The sequence below is a fragment of the Planococcus citri genome, chromosome 1, assembly GCF_950023065.1.
Source record: "Planococcus citri chromosome 1, ihPlaCitr1.1, whole genome shotgun sequence".
NCBI classification, from domain to species: domain Eukaryota; kingdom Metazoa; phylum Arthropoda; class Insecta; order Hemiptera; family Pseudococcidae; genus Planococcus; species Planococcus citri.
Window position 1 is genome coordinate 75,382,166 of NC_088677.1, and position 20,833 is coordinate 75,402,998.

A 20,833-nucleotide genomic window follows, 5' to 3' on the forward strand; every position below is an offset into this window, starting at 1 on the left:
CTTTTTTGCCGAAAATTTTCAAAAAGTCTTTCCTTTTACAAAATTTGTCAAAATCTTGCTCGTTTTCTTAAAAACGATAAAATTTTTTTGCTTTTTACTAAAAACAAGCAAAATGCCCAATTTTTTGCAGAAAATTCCGAAAAGTCAAAAGTCTCACTTTTTTTGACAGATATTGAAAAAAAAAAAAAATTAAAAAAGCTTCCTGACATCGTGTCAAGAAAATATCAAAGCTGAAGTTTAGTGTTCTACGTCTCTAGCACTTTCTAAATGAAAAATAATTATTTGAACTTTTGAAGTTTTGAAACTCTAAAAAAAAGAGCTTTAGAAAATTTTTTTTGCAATGTTGACAGACTGAAAAATGTGACAAGCTCAGCGCAGTGGCAGCACTGAGTAACAATCTGATAAGAGTTATCAGGCACTGTTCGCGACAACAACATCTAGTTTCTTTTCTAAATTATTCTTATTTATTTATTCTCATTATTCTGATTTATAATAATAATTAATAATGGAGGATGAAAATATTAGGTTTGAACTTTTAGGAAGAATCCACACGCTCAACGAACTATTGTTGGCAGAAAGACAAAGGAGTTTTAAATACGTTCAGGAGATCGCGAGTTTGCAGTTTCAACAGGTAAGTAAATCATCACAGTTTTTCTTATTTTCTCTTCATTGTTTTTCTGGGGTTAACACTTAACAAGCCAAAGTTTGCTCCTTGCTCTCACAAATGACTTTCGTTTTGGTTTTTAGAAGCAACGTGACGATGTTCTCTTGATTATGAAAGTTCAGGCTAGAATAGAAGAATTGGAGGAAATGTTTCTACCTCATCAGTATAGGAAGAGGAACCAGAACCGTGAACGACGAATGAAATGGACTTTAATACTTACCTGTCCAGATCCACCTTATTCCACGAACGTTGAATTGATCAGTTTTAGAGCATCAGTTGCTCATATCGATCAGAATATATTTATTGATACGGTTTGCGGTCTGTACCCCGATTTTAGTCCAACAGCCCGTCAACGAATTTGGTTTGCTTTGAATTATGATGATAATAGTATTTATCGGATGCTGGCCATCGATGCTGGTTTTTCGAGTGTTCTTGATGTCCGAAGAGTTCAAGTGGTCCATGGTATTCTAGCCCCTATCTTGTTACCGCCACCGGCCGCACCCGTCGTCCTACCCTAATTTAAAAAATAATAATATATGTAACATTCGAAAAGACTGAATCTAAATTTGTAAATGTAAAAAGCGTAGGTATTTGAATCCCCTCCCTTTTTGTATTATGTATCTATCAAGAATTTATTGTAAATAAAAATGTAAGTCCAAGTCGTAATGTTTTCAGTTCATGACTTGATGAGGTTGTCTACATGATTAATTTATGAGATCCATAGAAAATCAACATCTTCGAAATAGCTTCTTCGTTTTTCAATTTTTATAGGTAAAAACCGCAGGGTATATGAAATGAGTCAATAAGAGCTTTGAAAAAAAATCAAAATTCAAAATTGTTTTTTTTTTTTGCAAATTTTTGCAAATGTTGAGAGACTTGACTGTCTTGAGACTGGCAGTCACTGTCAGGCTTGACGCTTGAGTTAGGTCAAAGTCAGGTCATCAGGTGGTAGTTCATAGCCAATCAGAAGGCTACAAGGCGACATAGCGACACTAGCTCAGCACAGTGGCGCATTGAGTTGACAATCTGATAAGAGTTATCCACGCCTCCACAGCACTGTTCGCGACATAAGTTTCGGTGTTTCGGTCGTTCTCTTTCTTTTCCAAGTTTTCTAATTATTCTGAATTATTATAATAATGGAGAATGACATTGGGTTTCTTCTAGGAAAAGTCCAAACGCTCAGCGAACTGTTGTTGGCAGAAAAACAAAGGAGTTTAAAATACGCTCAACAGGTTGGGAAGTTGCAGGTTTATCTGATGGTAAGTGAATCATCATCGTTTTTCTATGTTTTCTCTTCATTGTTTTTCTATTCAACAGGCCAAAGTTCGCTCCTTGCTCTCACAAATAACTTTCGTTTTGGTTTTTATAGAAAAAACGTGATATTATTCTCTTGAGTGTGAAAGTTGAGGATAGACTACAAGAATTGGAGGAAATATTTCTACCGCATCAGTATAGGAACGGGAACCACGAACACCGATTAAAATGGACTTTAATACTTACATGTCCAGATCCACCTTATTCCACGAACGTTCAATTGACCAGTTTTAGAGCATCAGTTGCTCATATCGATCAGAGTATATTTATTGAGACGATTTGCGCCCTGTACCCCGATTCCAGTCCATCAGCCCGTCAACAAATTTCGTTCCCATTCAATTATGATGATAGTAGCATTTATCGGATATTGTCTGAAGTTGGGTTTCCTCGTGATGTCCGAAGAGTTCAAGTCGTCCATGGTATTCTAGCCCCTATCTCATTACCGCCACCGAACGCACCCGCCGTACCCTAATTTTAAAAATGATATGTAACATAAACATCCGAAAGTGAATGAAAATGGCATATTTAGATCCCCTCCCTTTTTTATCATCAGAAATTTATTGTGAATAAAAATGTGATATAAGGATATAAATCCACTTGTAATAAATTGTCTGAATCAATATGTTTTCAGTTCATGAGTTACCTACATGATTAAGTTATTAGTAAGAGATCCACTGAAAATCAACATCTTCAAAATAGCTCTTCGTTTTTTATGGGTTAAAAACACAAATATTGATGTCAATTTCTTGTACAGGGTAGATGTATGAAATGAAATGAGTCATTTCAGTGAACCAATGAAATCAAAACTTGTACTGTTCAATCGTTTCGATTTCGATCACTGGGTATACAATAACAATAACAACAACGATCCATATATTAAATTAGACAGACAAACAAATAAAAAAATAAATAAGGTACATGAATAAATAAATAAACAGTTGAATGAATTAATAAATTAATTTAAGGAAATCAAACTCCCATCATAATTTCAGGAAGAAGTTGTAAACGAATCTGCAGATGAAGGAGAAGATTCATCTCCTCGTTGCGGTTCTTGTACCGATGATGACGGATATGGTGGCAGATAAGTTTGAGAAAGAGTTCCAGCATCGATATTAGTCTTCTGCAAGTAATACGTTGGTTTTTCTTTTTCATCCGTTTTAATCTTATTACCATTATCTGGCTTTAGTACATAATACTGAAGCTGAGGATTTTTGATTTTGTTCTTGTTCGCGCAAGATTTGTTCTTAGACTTTTGTTGATCATTGGGTGGTACCAGCATCAAGTTGATATTCGGTACTTTATTGGAATTATTTTCGTTACTTTTCACCTCCGCTATTCTCACCGAGCTGGCATCCTCCTCACCATCCGCATTGCTGATCAATTCGCCAATCGTACTGGCAGATCTACTCGTCAATGATTGGTCGGATGCGTTTGCATTTTGTTCGCAATCTGCACTGTCCTGTTCAGTTGGCTGGGACGGTAATTTACATTTTTTCAACTTATTCTTAGTCGAGTTCGAGTTACGAATGTAGATGGCGATTTCAGGATCTAAAGAAGCACTGCTGGCATTTTGCAGATTCGTATTGTATTCTTGTAATTGATCGCCTCGAATAATAACCGTGTAAGTCGTGTTGGCATAAGGTTGGAAATTTTCCACTTTATCAGCATCTTCTGCGCTTTCGGTGGCTGTTTTCAACTTCTGAGCCTGATTTTTAGTCGGATTTACATAAACATAGAACTTTTTTTTATCCGGATTGTCCAGAGGTGGTGGCGAATATTGGCCCGCAGCTGGTTCTAAAATTACTACCACGTTGCTGATCATTTGCGTGGCATCTGCTGCGATGGGCACCGGAGCCGGTGGCGGAATTGGCGAATACACGTTTAATGAGCTGTCTTGCACAATGGTATGGGTTACAACCACGTTATACTCTTCTTGTTGGGAAGCTGCCTCGTCTCCACCACTGCCAATGCCGATGGTGTTTTCTTCTTCGGCTGAATTCAAAGATGCTGCCCCATCGCATACTTCTAATGTCTCGCCTTGCTCGGAATCTTCTTCTTGTTCTTCAGAACCGCCCATCTCATTGCACGAAACCGATCCGGTGCTGGAATTTGAGCAGATCAAGGTGATCGCCGAGTGTTGTCCATCTGCCACAGTCGTTGCTGGGGGTCGATTGCTGTCGAAGTATTCGGGTGGATTGTACACCGAGAAGTAGTTTTGTATTCTTTGGATTATTCGTTCGATAAATGGAGGTAGTTTGCCGCCGAATAATTGTTTGTTGGCGTCGTTAGATGCTGATAAGCTGGGAGTACCAGTTGGAGTTGCTGAACCTGATTGAGATGTTCTTCTGCCCAGGATTGAGACGATTTTGCGAATCAGGCTGCTTGGTAAGACGTTGTCGGAGGAGACGTTTTTGAATTGTACTTCGTAGTCGTCTGTGACGATTTTCATAGGAGAGTCGAATGTGGTTGGAGATGCGCGAGTGATTCGCGTTCGCCTGTTGGAGTGGAATTGAAAAGAATTAATAGGTAACTGTAGATGATATTGTGCAGATATTTATGTGGAACGATGGGGAAGTACCCATCGAAATATGTACCTAATCTGGGATTTCATCGAGGGAAACAGAATTGATAAGAATGAAGGCTAGATATAGTGCTGTAGGCTGCATCGCCGAAAAAAAGTCGACGGATTTTGACCAAATCCTAAAGAGGTTCTGATTTTGAGTTGAAAATTACTCAGAAAAAATTTCAACTTCAGTGGTACCCATGGGTGGGAAAAATGGACCCTCAAAGAGAGAGCATTGTTGAAAAAATGCGAAAATTTTTTTCAATTTTTTGAAAATTGTGAAAAATGACCAAAAAAATTGGCACTACTGCGTTCCAAAATATTTCCCCTGTTTCATAAATGACATCTTTCAATATTTTGGCATAATTAATGAGAAACATTTGCCAAGAAAAAATTTTTCAAAACACGAACTTGTTCAAAAAATTAAGAAGTTCCTGAATGAAAATATTTAAGATTCTGATTCGATCTAGGCCACAACCTCCAAAATCCGAGATGACTTTTAGGGTTCTAATGAGCGAATAAAAGTTTGTAAACCTCTTAATTTTTTGGACAAATTGTGTTTTGAAAATTTTTTCTTGGCAAATGTTTCTCATTAATTATGTCAAAATATTTAAAGATGTCATTTATGAAACAGGGGAAATACTTTGGAACGCAGTAGTGCCAATTTTTTGGTCATTTTTCACAATTTCCAAAAAATCGGAAAAAATTTTCTAGTTTTTGGCTCCCTATTTTTTTTTTTTTAGATTATATTTTCCATGTTTTTGAGTTCATTTTTAGAATTTTTGTTTATTTCGTAATTTCCGTCGTTTTGATGTTTTTAGTTTTCGATTTTTCTTCAAAATGAAGGATTTAATTTTTTGATTTTAGAATCTATATTTTTGGATTTTTTTGTAGTTTTTTATTTTTTTTATTTTCATTTTTCGACTTCGTTTTCTTATGATTGATTTAGTTTTTAGAATTTTTTGTTTTCATTTCGAGGCTGTTTCACTTTTGTAGCCATAAGTTTTCGTTGTTGTTGGGTTTTTATATTTGGAGGTTGTGATGGTAATTTTTTTTTGTTTATCGTTTGAAGATATTTTGATCTTCAGTTTTTGATTTTTTTAAAAATCGTTTTTTAGTGTCCGTTTCTGTTTGCAAGGATATTTGTTTTCGGTTTTCGACTCTGTTTCAAGAGATTTTTTTTAGAAGTTTTTTGGTTTGGGTTTAAGGCTTTGCATATTCAATTTCATTCATTTTGGATCTGAGGGCTTTTGACTTTTGAATGTTTCTATTTAGGTTCTTTGGTTTTTAGTTTTCGCTTTTGTTTTTGAAGCTGCGCTTTATGCTTTTGTTTTTCAATTTTTTTGGTTTTTGATCTGAAGGGTTTTAATTTTCAAATTTGTGTTTTTATTTGATTTTTTGTTTTTAGGTTCTTTGGATTTCAATTCTTTGACTTGGAATTATTACTGAATTATTTTTAAATTTTTGTTTTGTTTTTGAAGCTTTGCTTTATGTTTTTATTTTTCAATTTTTTACTTGAATTTCTTTGGTTTTGGATGTAAAGGGTTTTAATTTTCAAATGTGTGTTTTTTTTTTGGTTTTTTGGTTTTAGGTTCTTTGGATTTTAATTTTTTGGTTTGGAATAAAATTAATTTTTAAACTTTTTTCGTTTTTGATTGGTTTTCATTTTTTTTAAATTTCATTTTTTCATTTTATTGTTAGGATTTTTTATTTTCATTTGTGGGGCTGTGAAAATGGAACGTATCCCTATTGATGGTCTGAGCTTTTTGAAATTGATGATTTTTTTATGGGAACGTTTTCGAAAGAAACGTTTTTGAATTAGTGCAAAGTTCTTTTCTAATTTATCCTTGAAATTGAAAATTCTGAAAAAAAATTGTTATTCGTGCTAATTAGTTAACGATTTGAGCAGTCGTTCGATTGCAGCTTGTAGTTCCTAAAAAGTTTTTGCTCTTATTTTGACTCTTGAGTGTGAATTTGTAAGCAATTGGATTTTTTAAACGACTTGAGATGTCACAAAATGACAGCAAAATTGCTTTTCAAAACGTTTTATGGCCATAGAGCAGCGAATACCGCTTGAAAAATACAGTGAAAAATTTAAAAACTATTTTTTTGCCCTTTTTTCAGATTTTGGACTCTTCCCCATATTGATTTTGAAATTTTCAAAATGGATTTTTAGGCTGTTGTCGAGGTCAAAAAAATTTGAAAAAATTCTGAGTGATTACTGATCACCCTCAAGTATTTCCACTTTCACACCAAGTTTCAAATTGCATATTGGTTCAAAACAGCAGTTGTCAGTGTGAAACCCTTAATAGTAGGGAAGGTACTAGTACTTTTGTTTTTTTGGAGGAAGGGAGGAGAGGGGAAGAAACGGCCCTTACGTTAGGGTATAAAAATGAGAAAACAAAATTTTTTACCCATTTTTTATATTTTTCGGCAGCTCTGACTCCTTTTCATTTTGAGCTGGTTGTTGTATGGGAAATTCTGCTGCAATGGATTCGAAATTAGAACCAGAGTCGTCTAGTCTTGAGAAGGTGGCTCTACCATCAACCCAACCGTAAATCAATCCACTCTGTGAATATCAAATAAAAATATCGAATTTTTAAGTTGGTTTACCAACTTGCATTATTATCGGGATAGGCCTGAATTGAAAGCAAATTGAAAAGGGAAACCATCGGAACCTTCTGAACTCTACACACTCTCTGATTTGAACGGAACCAAACCAGAGCAAAAGAGCATATGTCCTAAAATTCCTATACAACCAAAATTCCAGGTGTTGAAGTTCGGTTTTGGATTTTTGGCGAAAATTCAAAAAAACTGTTTCAGAGAGGATTTTCAAACTCCTTCATAAAATATAAATTTTTTGAGAAAATTGAACCAATGCGAATAATTCTTTAAATTCAACTCCCGAACATTAACAGCTTCTATAGTTTTGGGCCATTCGGGAGTCTCCAGAAATTTTTCAATGTTCTCCAGAAATTTCAAATTTCTCTGGAAAGGCCAAAAATGAACTTTAGGACTTACAACTTTTGTTAGTGCTTTATGGGCACCCTGTCAACTGTTTCAAGTAATTACCCGGGGGGGGGGGGGAATTCCAGGAGTGCCAGGTCAACAATAATTTTTTTTATCAAAATTTGTAAAGGGTACCCCCGGATAAGATAGGCAAAATGCCCTTAACCTCAGATTTCGATGAAACTCACAGGGTATGTTTAGTACCCCCAAAAAATATTTTTGGGCCCATAACCCGCTCCCCACCCCACCTCCCTCAGGCAGGGGGGGGGCCAAAAAACGCGTTTTTCAGGGGGAAAATTCTGCATCAGCGAGTAATTGAGATAAATTTATTCTGTAAACGAATATAGTTAGAGGATGCATGGGGGTACCTCCCTGAATTTTTTCAGAATTTTTCATCGCATGGGGGGAGAAGGAGGGACAAAAGAAAACTTTAAATCGACATTACTCCGGAACGAAAAAACATACCAAAACGATTTTTTCGTCAAATATGTATTTTTAGGTCTACTTTTTATAGAAATCATCACCCGCCCATTTGGAGTGGTGGGTCAAGCTCAAAAGTTCAAAAAACTCTCAAAAAACCACGTTTTTCACGTTTTTTTCCAAAAATATGGACAAATGGCCGACATCGAAGAGAACCAAGTTGTTCAGCGTGAAATTTTACCTCAGAATGTGTAATTGAAAATTCATTTATACCGCGCGATCGTACGGTAAAACTACACGCGCAGAAGTACATATTTTTGCTTATAAGTATGTATCAAGATAGCTGAAAGGGTATTCCTGAGTAAAATAGGTGAAATCCCCCTGTCCTCAGATTTCTGAAACTTTAATGAAACATCGTTGGGTACCTTTAAAAAACTGTTGGAGTCCAAAGAAATTCCCCCACCCCACCTCCCTTGCTCACATTAGCGAAAAAACGTTTTTTTTTGGGAGAGGGATCATGCTTCAACGAGTTTTGAAAAAAAATCTGTATTCACTCAAAATATGTACTTGAAGAAGATATGATTCTAGCAACGTAAATTTTTCAAAAATTGTTGGCTCCCAAGGAGGAAGATATTGACAAAAGAAAATTTGAAACTGCCGTATCTTCAAGCCTAATTCAAGCACATGATTTTTTTTTCAAAAATATATCAGCATGAGTACTACCTATCTACCTATAATTGGTATTTTTTTTCTTCAAATTTTCCCTCCAAGTGGGCCATCTTCATAAACTCAAAATACACTCAAAATTGTGTTTTTTGGGTCACGGCACCACCAGAAAAAAGCGATCTGTAATTTTGCATTCTGGCCTCCAAAAACAATAGAAAACCAACTAACATCTTGAAACTCCAATTTTGGGGCCATATGCACCCCTCTCACAAATTTTGGGGCGAAAGTAGATTGACAATATGGGTATCGTTATCATATGAATCGAACTCGCTGAACACGAATATGAAGTTTGATTTGCAGTTGGATTCTCATAACGGTCTCATTGTGGAGAGGTATGCTTCATTATAGCGCAATTAACGCCATGTAACTTCTTAATCAAGATTTTCTTCAATTACAAGTATTTTTCAAGTACATAGTATCTAACTCAAAACTATCAGAAAGGTTTCTTTTTGGTTTCGACCATTAAATTTTTATGTGGGTTACCTACCAAGTACATTGAAAACACAATAAGTATACCTCCCTAGTAGATTTGGTGGATCGCGAAATAATGGGGAAAAAACTGAATTTTTTTCAAATTACAGCAAAAACCGTAGTTGTACAGAAAAATTCTAGCTCTAGACGTGCCCCTAAATGGAAAACATGAGCCCTCAAAGTTGGGGGTATTTTCGAAAAAACCGTATTGTGTAGCCCCTGTACCCAATTGTTTTGAGAAAAATGACGACCCAGTCCCAAATGAAATTATTTGAAATTCTGCGTCCATTCTATGCTATTATTTTTATGTTGTTGCCAATTTCGAAAAATTACCCACAAGTTAGGAATTTTTTGCAATTTTTCTCGATTTTTTGGCGTCACTGCGTTCCAAAATATTTCCTCAGTTTCAAAAATATATCCTTCAAGCGAAACAATAACGAAGAAAATATTTTCACTACTTTGCAAATTTTTAATCGCTCAGTAGAACTCTAAAAGTGCGCTTGGATTTTTACGGCAATAGCATAGATCGACGCAGAATCTTGAATATGTATGTACTTTCATTATACTGTCTCCTTCATATATTTTGAGTGAATTCAAAACATTTTTTTTTTTCAAAACTCGTTGAAGCATGATCCCGGGGAATTTTTTTGGCTCCAACATTTTTTTTAAAGGTACCCAACGATGTTTCATTAAAGTTTCAGAAATCTGAGGACAGGGGGATTTCACCTATTTTACTCAGGAATACCCTTTCAGCTATCTTGATACATACTTATAAGCAAAAATATGTACTTCTGCGCGTGTAGTTTTACCGTACGATCGCGCGGTATAAATGAATTTTCAATTACACATTCTGAGGTAAAATTTCACGCTGAACAACTTGGTTCTCTTCGATGTCGGCCATTTGTCCATATTTTTGGAAAAAAACGTGAAAAACGTGGTTTTTTGAGAGTTTTTTGAACTTTTGAGCTTGACCCACCACTCCAAATGGGCGGGTGATGATTTCTATAAAAAGTAGACCTAAAAATACATATTTGACGAAAAAATCGTTTTGGTATGTTTTTTCGTTCCGGAGTAATGTCGATTTAAAGTTTTCTTTTGTCCCTCCTTCTCCCCCCATGCGATGAAAAATTCTGAAAAAATTCAGGGAGGTACCCCCATGCATCCTCTAACTATATTCGTTTACAGAATAAATTTATCTCAATTACTCGCTGATGCAGAATTTTCCCCCTGAAAAACGCGTTTTTTGGCCCCCCTGCCTGAGGGAGGTGGGGTGGGGAGCGGGTTATGGGCCCAAAATCATTTTTTGGGGGTACTATACATACCCTGTGAGTTTCATCGAAATCCGTGGTTAAGGGCATTTTGGCTATCTTATCCGGGGGTACCCTTTCAGAAAACATGAAAAAATCAAAATTAGCGTGGGTTTGGAGGGAGGGGGATAACTTTTAAGGGTTATTCAGGGGACCGCTTCTGACAATTTCAGGCTTTAAAATTTTTTGACTTTTTTGGGCTTCCAGGAACTATTCGAACTTTCTGGATAAAATTGAAAAATTGCTGGAGGCTCCAAAATGGCCCAAAACTGATGAGTAGTAGGTGAATTGAAGTAATTAAGTATGCATATTGATTCACTACACTACAAAAATGAGCACCTACTAACTTCATAAAAAAAACTAGGGTTTTTAAATAATTTAAATTTTCAAAAAATTTCCAAAAATCCACTTTGGAACTTGAAATTTTGGTTACGGTGGTAGCGATCAAACTACATATTAGTAGGTACCAATACCCCACAAAACGCGATTGACATTCACTATCGAAAAGTGCCAGTGGGTAAAAGGGGGGAGGGATTCGGAAAAATATAAAAAAAAGAAAATTTTCAACTTACCAAAGAAATTGCGATAACGATGGTCAAACGCATCGCAATGGCGATGTAGGTATTCGTGTATATGCTGATAGGACGATGTAGCGATGCAAAGATGTAGATGAAGATGCGTGTATCTGCTGCTTATAACCTATATAACACTGGTAACTTAACTTGACTTGTGAAACTATCAGTCGAATCGAAATCGGTCTGGCTGGTTGAAAAGGAAACGAACGCGATACGGGGACATTAGTTCAATCATCTGCATTTAATTTAACCTGCTGTTTCCTGTTGTCTTTTCATTTGGCTAGAAGAATACCTCGATGGGTCGGCGGCGTGGCGCGATGTTGTTTCATTAATCATTTGTTTATCCGCTATATAGTCGCCTAAGACGATTTTAATCAACCTGTTCCGTTATTTAGTCGTTCCTCCTGTAACCTATGCATGTAGATCTAGTACCCATCTGCATATTTACTTCATCGTAATTGACGCAGGTACCTATCTTTAGAGTTTAGAAGTCTAGTCGACTATAAAACTTATGTGCGTAGGTACTCAAGTAAGCATGCTCTTGGTCTTGGTGCACCAGCATTAACCTTACTAAGTTTTAACAGCCTCATACTGAACGATCCCTATACCAAATACAATAAGTTTTTACTGTGGATGCGTGCCACTATGTTGCGAAAGTGAAATCACAACACCATTACACCTGTATCACCTTCGCGACTATCTAACTGTGAATAAATGTAACACACAGTCTGTAACTGGAGTCTCATCATCTCATCCTAATCCTTTCATCTTTGTTGTTTGATAGACGTATTGGTTGTATAAGAAGTGCTCTAGAAACTGAAAACAGTGCAGAGCAGTTTTGCGGGAGAAGAAAAGAGACTTGCTATTTCGTAGGGGTCGGTTGAATGATGATAAGAAAATGGATATTTTTAAATTTTCAAGTTGTCATAGGAGGGGGCAATCTTTTTTTTACGTACGCTATAGTAAGTTAGTTAAACCACAAATGTAGTAGCCCTAATTCTTTTATTAAATATTTACACAAAATTGGATTAGGTAATCCATTTTTTTTTCATTTTTCAAAAAAAGGATAAATTTTGTAATTTCTGCGTGGAATTTTAAAATTATGACAGAAAAAACCGAGACTTTTTGATGAAGAACTCACTTTTCATTCTCAATCTTCAGTTTTCTGACATTTTATTCTTGAAGGGTTCTTGTACCATCAAGTTTTTCCTCTGCCAAAATTTCTGGGAATCTGAGACTATCAGTCCTATTTCCTCTCTTTTTAACATTCTCTATGCATTTTTTTTTGCCAAAATGGCCAAAAAGTTCTATATTTTTTCACTTTAAAATCAAGTAGGTACCTACTTATTCATTTTTTTCTATTGTGAATGTTTTTTCATTTAAGTACTCAGTTCTATTTAAATTTGATAAATTTCGATCTAAAAATCAATTCAATTTGTAAAGTTACATCTTACATATTTTAAATTTGGTCAGAATAAATTGTGGCTTGAAGTAACATTGACACTCTCCTTGTAAGTACCCCCCCCCCCCCTACAAAAGATCAAATAAATATTGAAAAACGTGTTCAGTGCTAAATTTTTCAAAACATCCATTTTCGAACGTTAAATCGCAAAAAAATTATTCTTTGATCAGAAAAAATTGTGACTTGAAGTAGTGTGATGCTCAGAGTTGTCCCCTCCCCCTCAAAAAAGTTCAAATAAATATTTTAAGTTTGTTTTCGTTATTTTTTTTATAAAAATTTTAAAATTCAATATTTCATTATTTTATTATATTTTTAGAATTGTAAAGGAGGAGTATCGATAAGGCCATTTTTTGGCCCCAGACAGTTATCGACTGAACCACTCTTAAATTGTTGCAATAAATACCCCAAATACGAATCCGTGGTTAGTTGACCCACAATGACCATTTTTTGGGCTCCAGGGGTTCCCAAAGTTGCGAATAAAAGAAGAACTTTTGGAACCACTGAGTATTATTTTCAAAAATTTTTTTAGCGTAAAATATCTGCTTTAACTCGTTAAACATTATACGGGTCAATTTTTCCATTTTCGACCCTCGGGGGCAGAAATTGGGGGGGGTTTTAATTTTTGGAAAATTTTGGAACCACCATTTTGGAACCACCCCTTTGAACGCTGCTAAAAAGCTTTCTACAGTTCATTAGTATTTGAAAGACCTTCATCCTACCAAATTTTCAGCTCAATAAAAGTTTTCGCTGGTACTCAAAAATCCAATTTTCCAATTTTTCGTAATTTCGATATTTTGGGAACCACTGGAAAACTGTAAACCTGCGATTTGCGCCAAATGACAGGTTTTGAGGTATATATTCAATAACTTAGGTGAAAAAGTTGAATAAACTCCCTGTCTGTTCGTAATTTTGAACCCTTTTTTTAGAGCCCCCACTTTAGGCACCGCTAAAAAAAACGTTTATGCATATTTTTTCAAAAAAATTGAAGAATTTACATTTGAAACACACTAGCAAGTGCTCGATAATTTTTCATTTGATGTTTCCTGTAACTTTCAAAATTGAGCTTTTTTTGGTCAAATTCTGAGATTTAACTCTTTGAAAAGACATTAAAATCACGTTTTCACGATTTCAACGAAGTAAGTATAAATCTCAGAATTTGACCCAAAAAAGCTCAATTTTGAAAGTTACAGGAAAAATCAAATGAAAAATTATCGAGCGCTTGCTAGTGTGTTTCAAATGTAAATTCTTCAATTTTTTTGAAAAAATGTGCATAAACGTTTTTTTTAGCGGTGCCTAAAGTGGGGGCTCTAAAAAAAGGGGTTCAAAATTACGAACAGACAGGGAGTTTAATTCAACTTTTTCACCTAAGTTATTGAATATATACCTCAAAACCTGTCATTTGGCGCAAATCGCAGGTTTACAGTTTTCCAGGGGTTCCCAAAATATCGAAATTACGAAAAATTGGAAAATTGGATTTTTGAGTACCAGCGAAAACTTTTATTGAGCTGAAAATTTGGTAGGATGAAGGTCTTTCAAATACTAATGAACTGTAGAAAGCTTTTTAGCAGCGTTCAAAGGGGTGGTTCCAAAATGGTGGTTCCAAAATTTTCCAAAAATTAAAACCCCCCCAATTTCTGCCCCCGAGGGTCGAAAATGGAAAAATTGCCCCGTATAATGTTTAACGAGTTAAAGCCGATATTTTACGCTAAAAAAGTTTTTGAAAATAATACTCAGTGGTTCCAAAAGTTCTTTTTTTATTCGCAACTTTGGGAACCCCTGGAGCCCTTGTTGGTCAACTAACCACGGATTCGTATTTGGGGCATTTATTGCTACAATTTAAGAATGGTTCAGTCGATAACTACTGTCTGGGGCCAAAAAATGGCCTATCGATACTCCTCCTTTTTCTTCATTGAAGTATTCCTCTTCAAATTTAGAAAATTGTTGACCTAAAAATTCTTTGATCAAGAAATATTGTGACCTGAAGTAATGTTGACATTCTTCCCCCCTCCCCGGCCGGAAAAAATTGAATGAAAATGTAAAAACGTATTCGTTTCTCAACTCTTAAAATGTTTTCAAACGTTTTGTTGCCAAATTTGTCAAAAAGTTGTTTTTTTATTTTTTTGAAATCAAGCATTCAATTTACTTTTTCTCCCTTTTCAAAATTTTGATTTTTTCAAAGTTTTTTATGAAAAAAAAAATGTCGACACTCCCTCCCTCCCTCCCTCCCTTCTTCCTTCCTTTTCAAAGAAATATGAAAAGTATATTTTAAAAATATTTCATGTGCTCAACTTTTCAATTTCAATTTATTTTAAAAATTGCTTAAATAAATATTGTACTTAATGATTTTCCTAGGAGTCCATCAGTCATGCTTGGGCCAAAATGATACTATACTTGTCTTGTTGTTGACCCGTTTTGGCTATCAATGGTTTTGACTCTATGAAAAATGATCCTACGTCAGCTAGTATAGCTGCGGCGAGTAAGGGGCACTACCTAAAAGCCCCCATATCTATTCGTGGGACGAAATAGGTTGTTGCTAAAGTTCGACCCATTCAGTTGACGTTGAGAGTGAAATTTTGAGATAATTGAAAAAATGAAATTACGAGTACCTACCTACTTACCTTGTAGGAAATTCAATTTTCTTCAAAAAAGACCCTTTTCACATTTTTAGCTGGTATCCTCAAAACTGAAGTAGACAAATCGATTTGAAAAACAAAACCAAAAATAGAAATTAGATTTTTTATATTTTCTTACTTAGTTCTTATTTTGAAAATTTAAATCGATCTGTTTGCTTCAGTTTTTTGAGCTTACCAAAAATGTGAAGAGGACCTTTTTGATTTTTTTTTGTACATAGAAAATCTGTTATGTTTGCGGACCCGATGTAATAAATTTTTTATGATAGGTACCTGCGTAATTCTAGTTGCGAATAATCAAAAATGATTTTCAACCCATCGATGAGGTAAATTGAAAAAGTGTTTTAATAAGAACCACTAATATCAACAACTTCTATGAAATATTAAGTACATACATGAAATTTTACTTACACCAGATGCAAGATCCGTTTATAGAGTTCATGCTGTTTCACAAAATTATAGTCCATGTTTCTGTTTTCCTTCTATTTCGACGCAGTGTAGACTGAACGACGACTTTTAATGGGGTTTGTATTTATTTTTTTACTGCACCAAGATTCGCGTGTTTCTGATTAAAATGATTCTTCTGTATTTGATTTTTTAGATGTTTGAAGTTGGACTTTTTTTGCGAGATCAATTTTCAAAAGTTTACAAATTTCAGAGGTATAATGTTTGTGATGGGATTCACAAAACCATGGTGGGTAGGGAGCCCCAAAATATTAGTCAACATTTGAAAATGTTTTTTTGATTCTACCTCTGTAACCGTACCCCACTTCCCCATTTCCTGAAAATGAAAAAAATCGTGTGGCATGTGGATTATTAGTTTTTTGAGTTTGCCGGATAGGTACGGATATCAACCTATCTACTTTTTCAATTCGACCTCATTCGACGCCCTTATGAACCTCAAAAATTGACTGAAAATGAAGAAAATCGTGTGACATTTCATTTACTTATGTATAACAAAATAAAAATTCTAACTTTCGATAAAATTTTTACAAACCTCACCTTTTACATAATGTACTTAATTACATAGGTAATTCAAAATTAAATCGGACTATTTCCACATCTCGAACATTGGCAGTTCACCGGTTCCCTCAATTTGACTTCCAGTTCGGATACTTTTTCAGCAGTTAATCGTAATCCATCTGGATCATAACAGTGATTTAATATAATGGCACGTTCTTTCAAAAAACTCTCTCTACAACAGTAGCATTCCTGTAATTAAAAAAAATCACTAGTACTGAAATGCAGAGTTGTTGATTTCGCAATTCTTCAAATTGTATCAGCCTTTATTGAAAAGTATGGGAAAAAATGATCAATTTTTGACATTTTTATACCTATACTTACATTATTGAAGCAAACTTACAATTTTGATCATCCCTATTGTAAATTTTTGCAGGTATTTCAAAAGCTTGAAAATAATTTCAACTTCAAAAAAGACAGGGTATGAATTTTTTACTCATTTATAAATACAAAAGGAGTGTAATAATGTAATTTTATCAGCACTTACCTTTGAAAATCCACTGGGGCTAAACACATTAGGCCGCACTTCAGAATTACAAGCTCCTTCGCATTTATTTACGGCTATGTCTCCGCTGCAAGTCCTTGTAAGGCGTCCTTTTTCATCGAATTCCTCTAAAAAAAAACGGTCAAGCGAAGTGTAAAATTTTACGACCTTTCATGGCCCATTTTTGAGCCCAAAAAATTAATAATTTCGTCTAGATGAAGGAAGTGGTCTGGAAGGAATTTGACACCGTTAATGAATTCACCGTTCCAAAAACCCTCATGGCCAAAATTTCTACTCGATTTGCCCCAAAAATTCAAAAGTTAATTTTTTTGATAAAAATGCTCTTCGTATTTACGGCAAACTGGTTAGGCAATTTTATCAACATCTCTGTTGTTCAAAAATAAACGTCGTTGATTTACTGGTGTAGTGTGAAGTGATCATTTTTCTATTTTTGAAGGCAATTCCCGACTAATTCGAGGTCACCGAGTTCGAATTTGATGTCTAATTTGATCACCAGTGCTTCCTTCATCGAAATTTTGTTTAATTCATGCAAAACCCTTCGGAATTTTTCTAAATTAAGTACCCTATTTTCAAGAAAAAACTCTCCCAGTCTTCCAAGGCATGCTTACTTTGAAATATGGAGCCTCCTCTCCCCCCTCAGTTGAAAAAAATCAAGAAAAATGAAAAAAGTTGACATTGGTAAAAAAAAAAAAAAAATGAAAAATGAAAAATTCTCATTTCTGTTTCAGAATTTCTTTAAATAACTTCTTTTCAAGAAAATCAATCTTTGTTTCAAGGTATTTGTAAGAAGACGAAACCCGATGAATGACGAGTTGAGGAATTCGATTAAACTTTATGTTTCCCGAATTGGAACATTGGACTGAAAGTGTATGAATAAGCTAAATAAAATGGTAATAGAATTAGGTACCTTTTGTTATGTGTATTTCAGACCGTAAAGTTTCACAGGCTTCTTCTCTAAATTGAGTCTCAACTTGATTCACAAAAATCGAAATACAAATCGAAGCTATTAATATTAAAATATTTTGTAACACTGTAAACAAAATTAATAAATGATCAAGAAATTGAAAACAACCACGCATTTTTTTTATTAAAAAAAAAAAAACGATTACTTTTCAAGATACTCGTATCACCCAAAATATCAATTTAAAATTGCGAGAAAAAATGCAAAATGTTAAAAGGATTATACAAAAACTATTCCAAATGGTGTGAAAGATTTTCTACAACTGATGAAATTCTCAAATCCACGAAATGTTTTTGTTGCTTTTAAACTTAATTCTCACGCTGTTACGTGTAATAAATATCAGAGAACGATAAGGGTGGAAAACACCCGTCATAATTTCACTCCAGATTACCTACTTTTACTCTTTAACCCGGGTTATATTACTGGTCTGGAACAAGAACAAATGTCTAGACTTGATGATGAAAATTTTAAAAATATCCTATTTAGAATTTTGACGACATTTTTTCAAAACAAAAGTCACGTTTCTTTTCAGCACACCTTGTAGAAAAAAGGGAATGTGAAAAAATTGTCAGCTAGTCAGCTACTTATGATTTTATGTATTTCTTGATTTATGAAAAATCTTGTCATCTTAGAAATGATAATGATCAGCGATGGTTGGTACTACTGTTTGTAATTGTGTTAATGGTTTCTCTCATAAATATCACCGAAGGGGGGACATTTATTCGACTCCTAGCTAGCTCAGATGGGAGTTCTCTTGAGTGATCAATACGATTTCCAAGTCATCAAGTACATAAATAATCAACATTTAAATACTATTTATGTACAAAGGGTTTATTCGGTCAAGACATTCACTACATTCACGTTATTTATAACATATTGTGATATGTTATTTATTCACTAAATGTGCTCTATCTAGACAAATAGGATAGTACTTGAGGCACTTCTCCTGGCATATCATGGCAATTATACTTGGAATTGACACCTTACTAACTAAGCAATTTACAATAGTTCAGGGTGCCCAGAAAAATCGAGCACCCCTAAAAAAGTTTTTTACTAAAATACTTTGGTTGGTCACACTGAATGATAATAATGATAGCACATGATTGGTTGTTGGACTTGAGAGATAACATTCCACCAATCATATGCATCTATTTCACGTTGCCAACCTATATTTTTAATGAAAAACTTTCTTTGGGGTGCTCGATATTTCTGGGCAATCTGTACCCACTTGACAATAGATTCACCGATAAAAAAAAAGCCAGTGAAAAAGCCGGCTCAAATATGACAGTAAATTTGCCATTAAAAAAACGCCAGGAAAAAATCGGCTGCTTTTTAAATACCTAATGCATTAAATCGCTGAATAAAAACCTGAAATCTACAAAAAATGTCCAGCCCAAGCGGGGACCCAATTGACAATGAAAAACGCGATCCGCTAGCGAAAACGCTGGCGGATAGCTAGTTTGTCCTAAAAAGTCGCTAGCGTTTTCGCTTTTCGCCATTAAAAACGCTATCTAGAACTCTTTTCACATGGCGGAAATGACAGCGGATAGCGAAACCGCTACTGACAGTTTTTATCACAGAGCATTTTTGAGGGCAAAAAGCAAAACCACTGGCGTTTTTGAGAGCGAAAAGCGAAAACGCTATTTCAGGTATTAATTCAAGTCAGCATTTCGCGTTTTCGCTAGCATTTTTGTGATACATGTTAGAATTTGGAATAGTTTAGCTATGAAAACATCTTTTAACATTTTGCTGTTGAATTTTTCGCGAAAAGGAACTTGAATTAAATAATTAATTCTAAAATGGATTTCAATTTAGAAAGTTGAAAAACATTTATTTTGATGCTTCATTCGACAAAGCTGAAAAATTTCATTTTTTTTCGCCTCCCTCCCTAAAAAATTTCATTTTTTCTCCATCTCCCTCCCTGAAGATTGAGTCTTTAGTATGGGATTAGTGTTGTATCCGATTATAATCGATTATGAAAATAATAGATTAATCAAGGTGAAATGTAATGTAAATGCGATTTTTCTGATAATCAAGGATGAATTAATCGATTATTTTGACAAAAAATCGCACATCCAATAATCGCATGTTCAGTTTTTTTGGCAAAATTTTTCAATAATTTGAATAAGTTTTCTGCAAAGAGTTGGATTTTTAGGCATGAAAAATCAAAATGAGAGGTACTTTTTGAAAAATATTTCGTTATTTTATGAAAATGAAAGTAAAATCAAAAATTTTGTGGAAAAATGGGTCCAAAATACAAAAAAACGTTGTACCTATTTTTACATGATTTATTCCAAATTCAATTATAATCGATTATTTTTGAACAATTAATTCAGACAGCAATTATTTTTTGTCGATTAATTTTTTTGCAATTATTTTAAATAATCACATTTGATACAACACTATTTGGGATAAAAATACATACCTGTATTTTTTAAAAAAATATTTCACTTTCATAAACATATCACATACTGTTCAAACACATCTCAAAAAATTAGAATAATTATTGGCTACAGATACATATATTTGGGTGGATAAATTTCTCGAAATTGATCAAAAAAAATTACCTCCCTGAACGAGGATCGATTGCCATATATGCTTAATTTAATACCAATTTCTAAACCTGGACTAGTGGTGTACTCCTGTAAATGAAGTTGACAAACATCCCTTACAACAGTACCAGATACACGGGGTAGGAGGAGATCAGCAAGAACCAAAGACATCCCAGAGAAAGTAGAGAAGAAAACTGGTTCCATCACTCTTTAGTTGGAGATAATGACTTTTCTGTGCAACTACAACATACTACCTAGTACCTAGGCGCCTACCCTACACATTCATATTTCTGTTAATTGTGGGTGTAGTTTTGTCACAAAAGGAATCTTTTTCTTTTGTTTGGTTACTTGTTCCAGCTACACATTACCCCCTACAGTGAATAGCATACCTTGTAGAGCGGATTCGCTATTCGCCAGCGAAAACGCTATAGTGAAGTGGTCCTAAAAAGTCGCTAGCGAAAACGCTCTCATATTTTGTCACTAGGGGATCGAACCCAGGACTCCCGCTTGACAATCCAATGCTCTAACTACGCAGCTATCATTGCAAGGTGAATATTTCTGTTTTCAAGCGGTATACATGTACCGCACTTCGTACTTTTATTCAATTTTTTAAAAAGAAGTTGTGAATACCCATTGCGCACATGCACTATAAAT

At 34.6% G+C, this 20,833-nt stretch overlaps 3 protein-coding genes across 4 annotated transcripts; 1 reads left to right on the top strand and 2 right to left on the bottom strand.

Moving 5' to 3' along the window:
* The first annotated feature begins 390 nt into the window (after positions 1-390).
* LOC135832930 (uncharacterized) lies at positions 391-1,923 on the top strand. Its single transcript, XM_065346478.1, has 2 exons — positions 391-631; positions 748-1,923. Exons 1-2 carry the CDS (start codon positions 506-508, stop codon positions 1,180-1,182), a joined length of 561 nt encoding a protein of 186 aa, XP_065202550.1. The 5' UTR covers positions 391-505; the 3' UTR covers positions 1,183-1,923.
* A 911-nt stretch (positions 1,924-2,834) lies between these two features.
* Positions 2,835-11,342, bottom strand: LOC135832915 (uncharacterized). 2 transcript variants are annotated; one of them, XM_065346458.1, is made up of 3 exons: positions 11,047-11,342; positions 6,956-7,110; positions 2,835-4,473 (listed from the first exon to the last, which is right to left on the bottom strand). In XM_065346458.1, exons 1-3 carry the CDS (start codon positions 11,077-11,079, stop codon positions 2,967-2,969), a joined length of 1,695 nt encoding a protein of 564 aa, XP_065202530.1. In that variant the 5' UTR covers positions 11,080-11,342; the 3' UTR covers positions 2,835-2,966. The 2 variants fall into 2 exon arrangements, with proteins under 2 accessions (XP_065202530.1, XP_065202537.1); XM_065346465.1 differs by lacking the exon at positions 6,956-7,110.
* A 4,726-nt stretch (positions 11,343-16,068) lies between these two features.
* LOC135832936 (partner of bursicon-like) lies at positions 16,069-17,950 on the bottom strand. Its single transcript, XM_065346491.1, has 4 exons — positions 17,776-17,950; positions 17,574-17,696; positions 16,649-16,773; positions 16,069-16,353 (listed from the first exon to the last, which is right to left on the bottom strand). Coding segments are annotated over exons 1-4 (420 nt in total). The 5' UTR covers positions 17,777-17,950; the 3' UTR covers positions 16,069-16,182.
* Positions 17,951-20,833: the final 2,883 nt, after the last annotated feature.

What these genes read in the sequence shown, in the direction of transcription:
- LOC135832930 (XM_065346478.1), top strand. Translation starts at nt 506, where the DNA reads ATGGAGGATGAAAATATTAGGTTTGAACTTTTAGGAAGAATCCACACG. An exon ending in CGAGTTTGCAGTTTCAACAG is followed by an intron (nt 632 to 747) that starts GTAAGTAAATCA and finishes TTTGGTTTTTAG; the next exon opens with AAGCAACGTGACGATGTTCT.
- LOC135832936 (XM_065346491.1), bottom strand. An exon ending in TGAAATACACATAACAAAAG is followed by an intron (nt 16,774 to 17,573) that starts GTACCTAATTCT and finishes GTTTTTTTTTAG; the next exon opens with AGGAATTCGATGAAAAAGGA. An exon ending in GCCCCAGTGGATTTTCAAAG is followed by an intron (nt 16,354 to 16,648) that starts GTAAGTGCTGAT and finishes TTTTAATTACAG; the next exon opens with GAATGCTACTGTTGTAGAGA.
- LOC135832915 (XM_065346458.1), bottom strand. Translation starts at nt 11,079, where the DNA reads ATGCGTTTGACCATCGTTATCGCAATTTCTTTG. An exon ending in TCGTTATCGCAATTTCTTTG is followed by an intron (nt 7,111 to 11,046) that starts GTAAGTTGAAAA and finishes TGATATTCACAG; the next exon opens with AGTGGATTGATTTACGGTTG. An exon ending in CCGAAAAATATAAAAAATGG is followed by an intron (nt 4,474 to 6,955) that starts GTAAAAAATTTT and finishes CCACTCCAACAG; the next exon opens with GCGAACGCGAATCACTCGCG.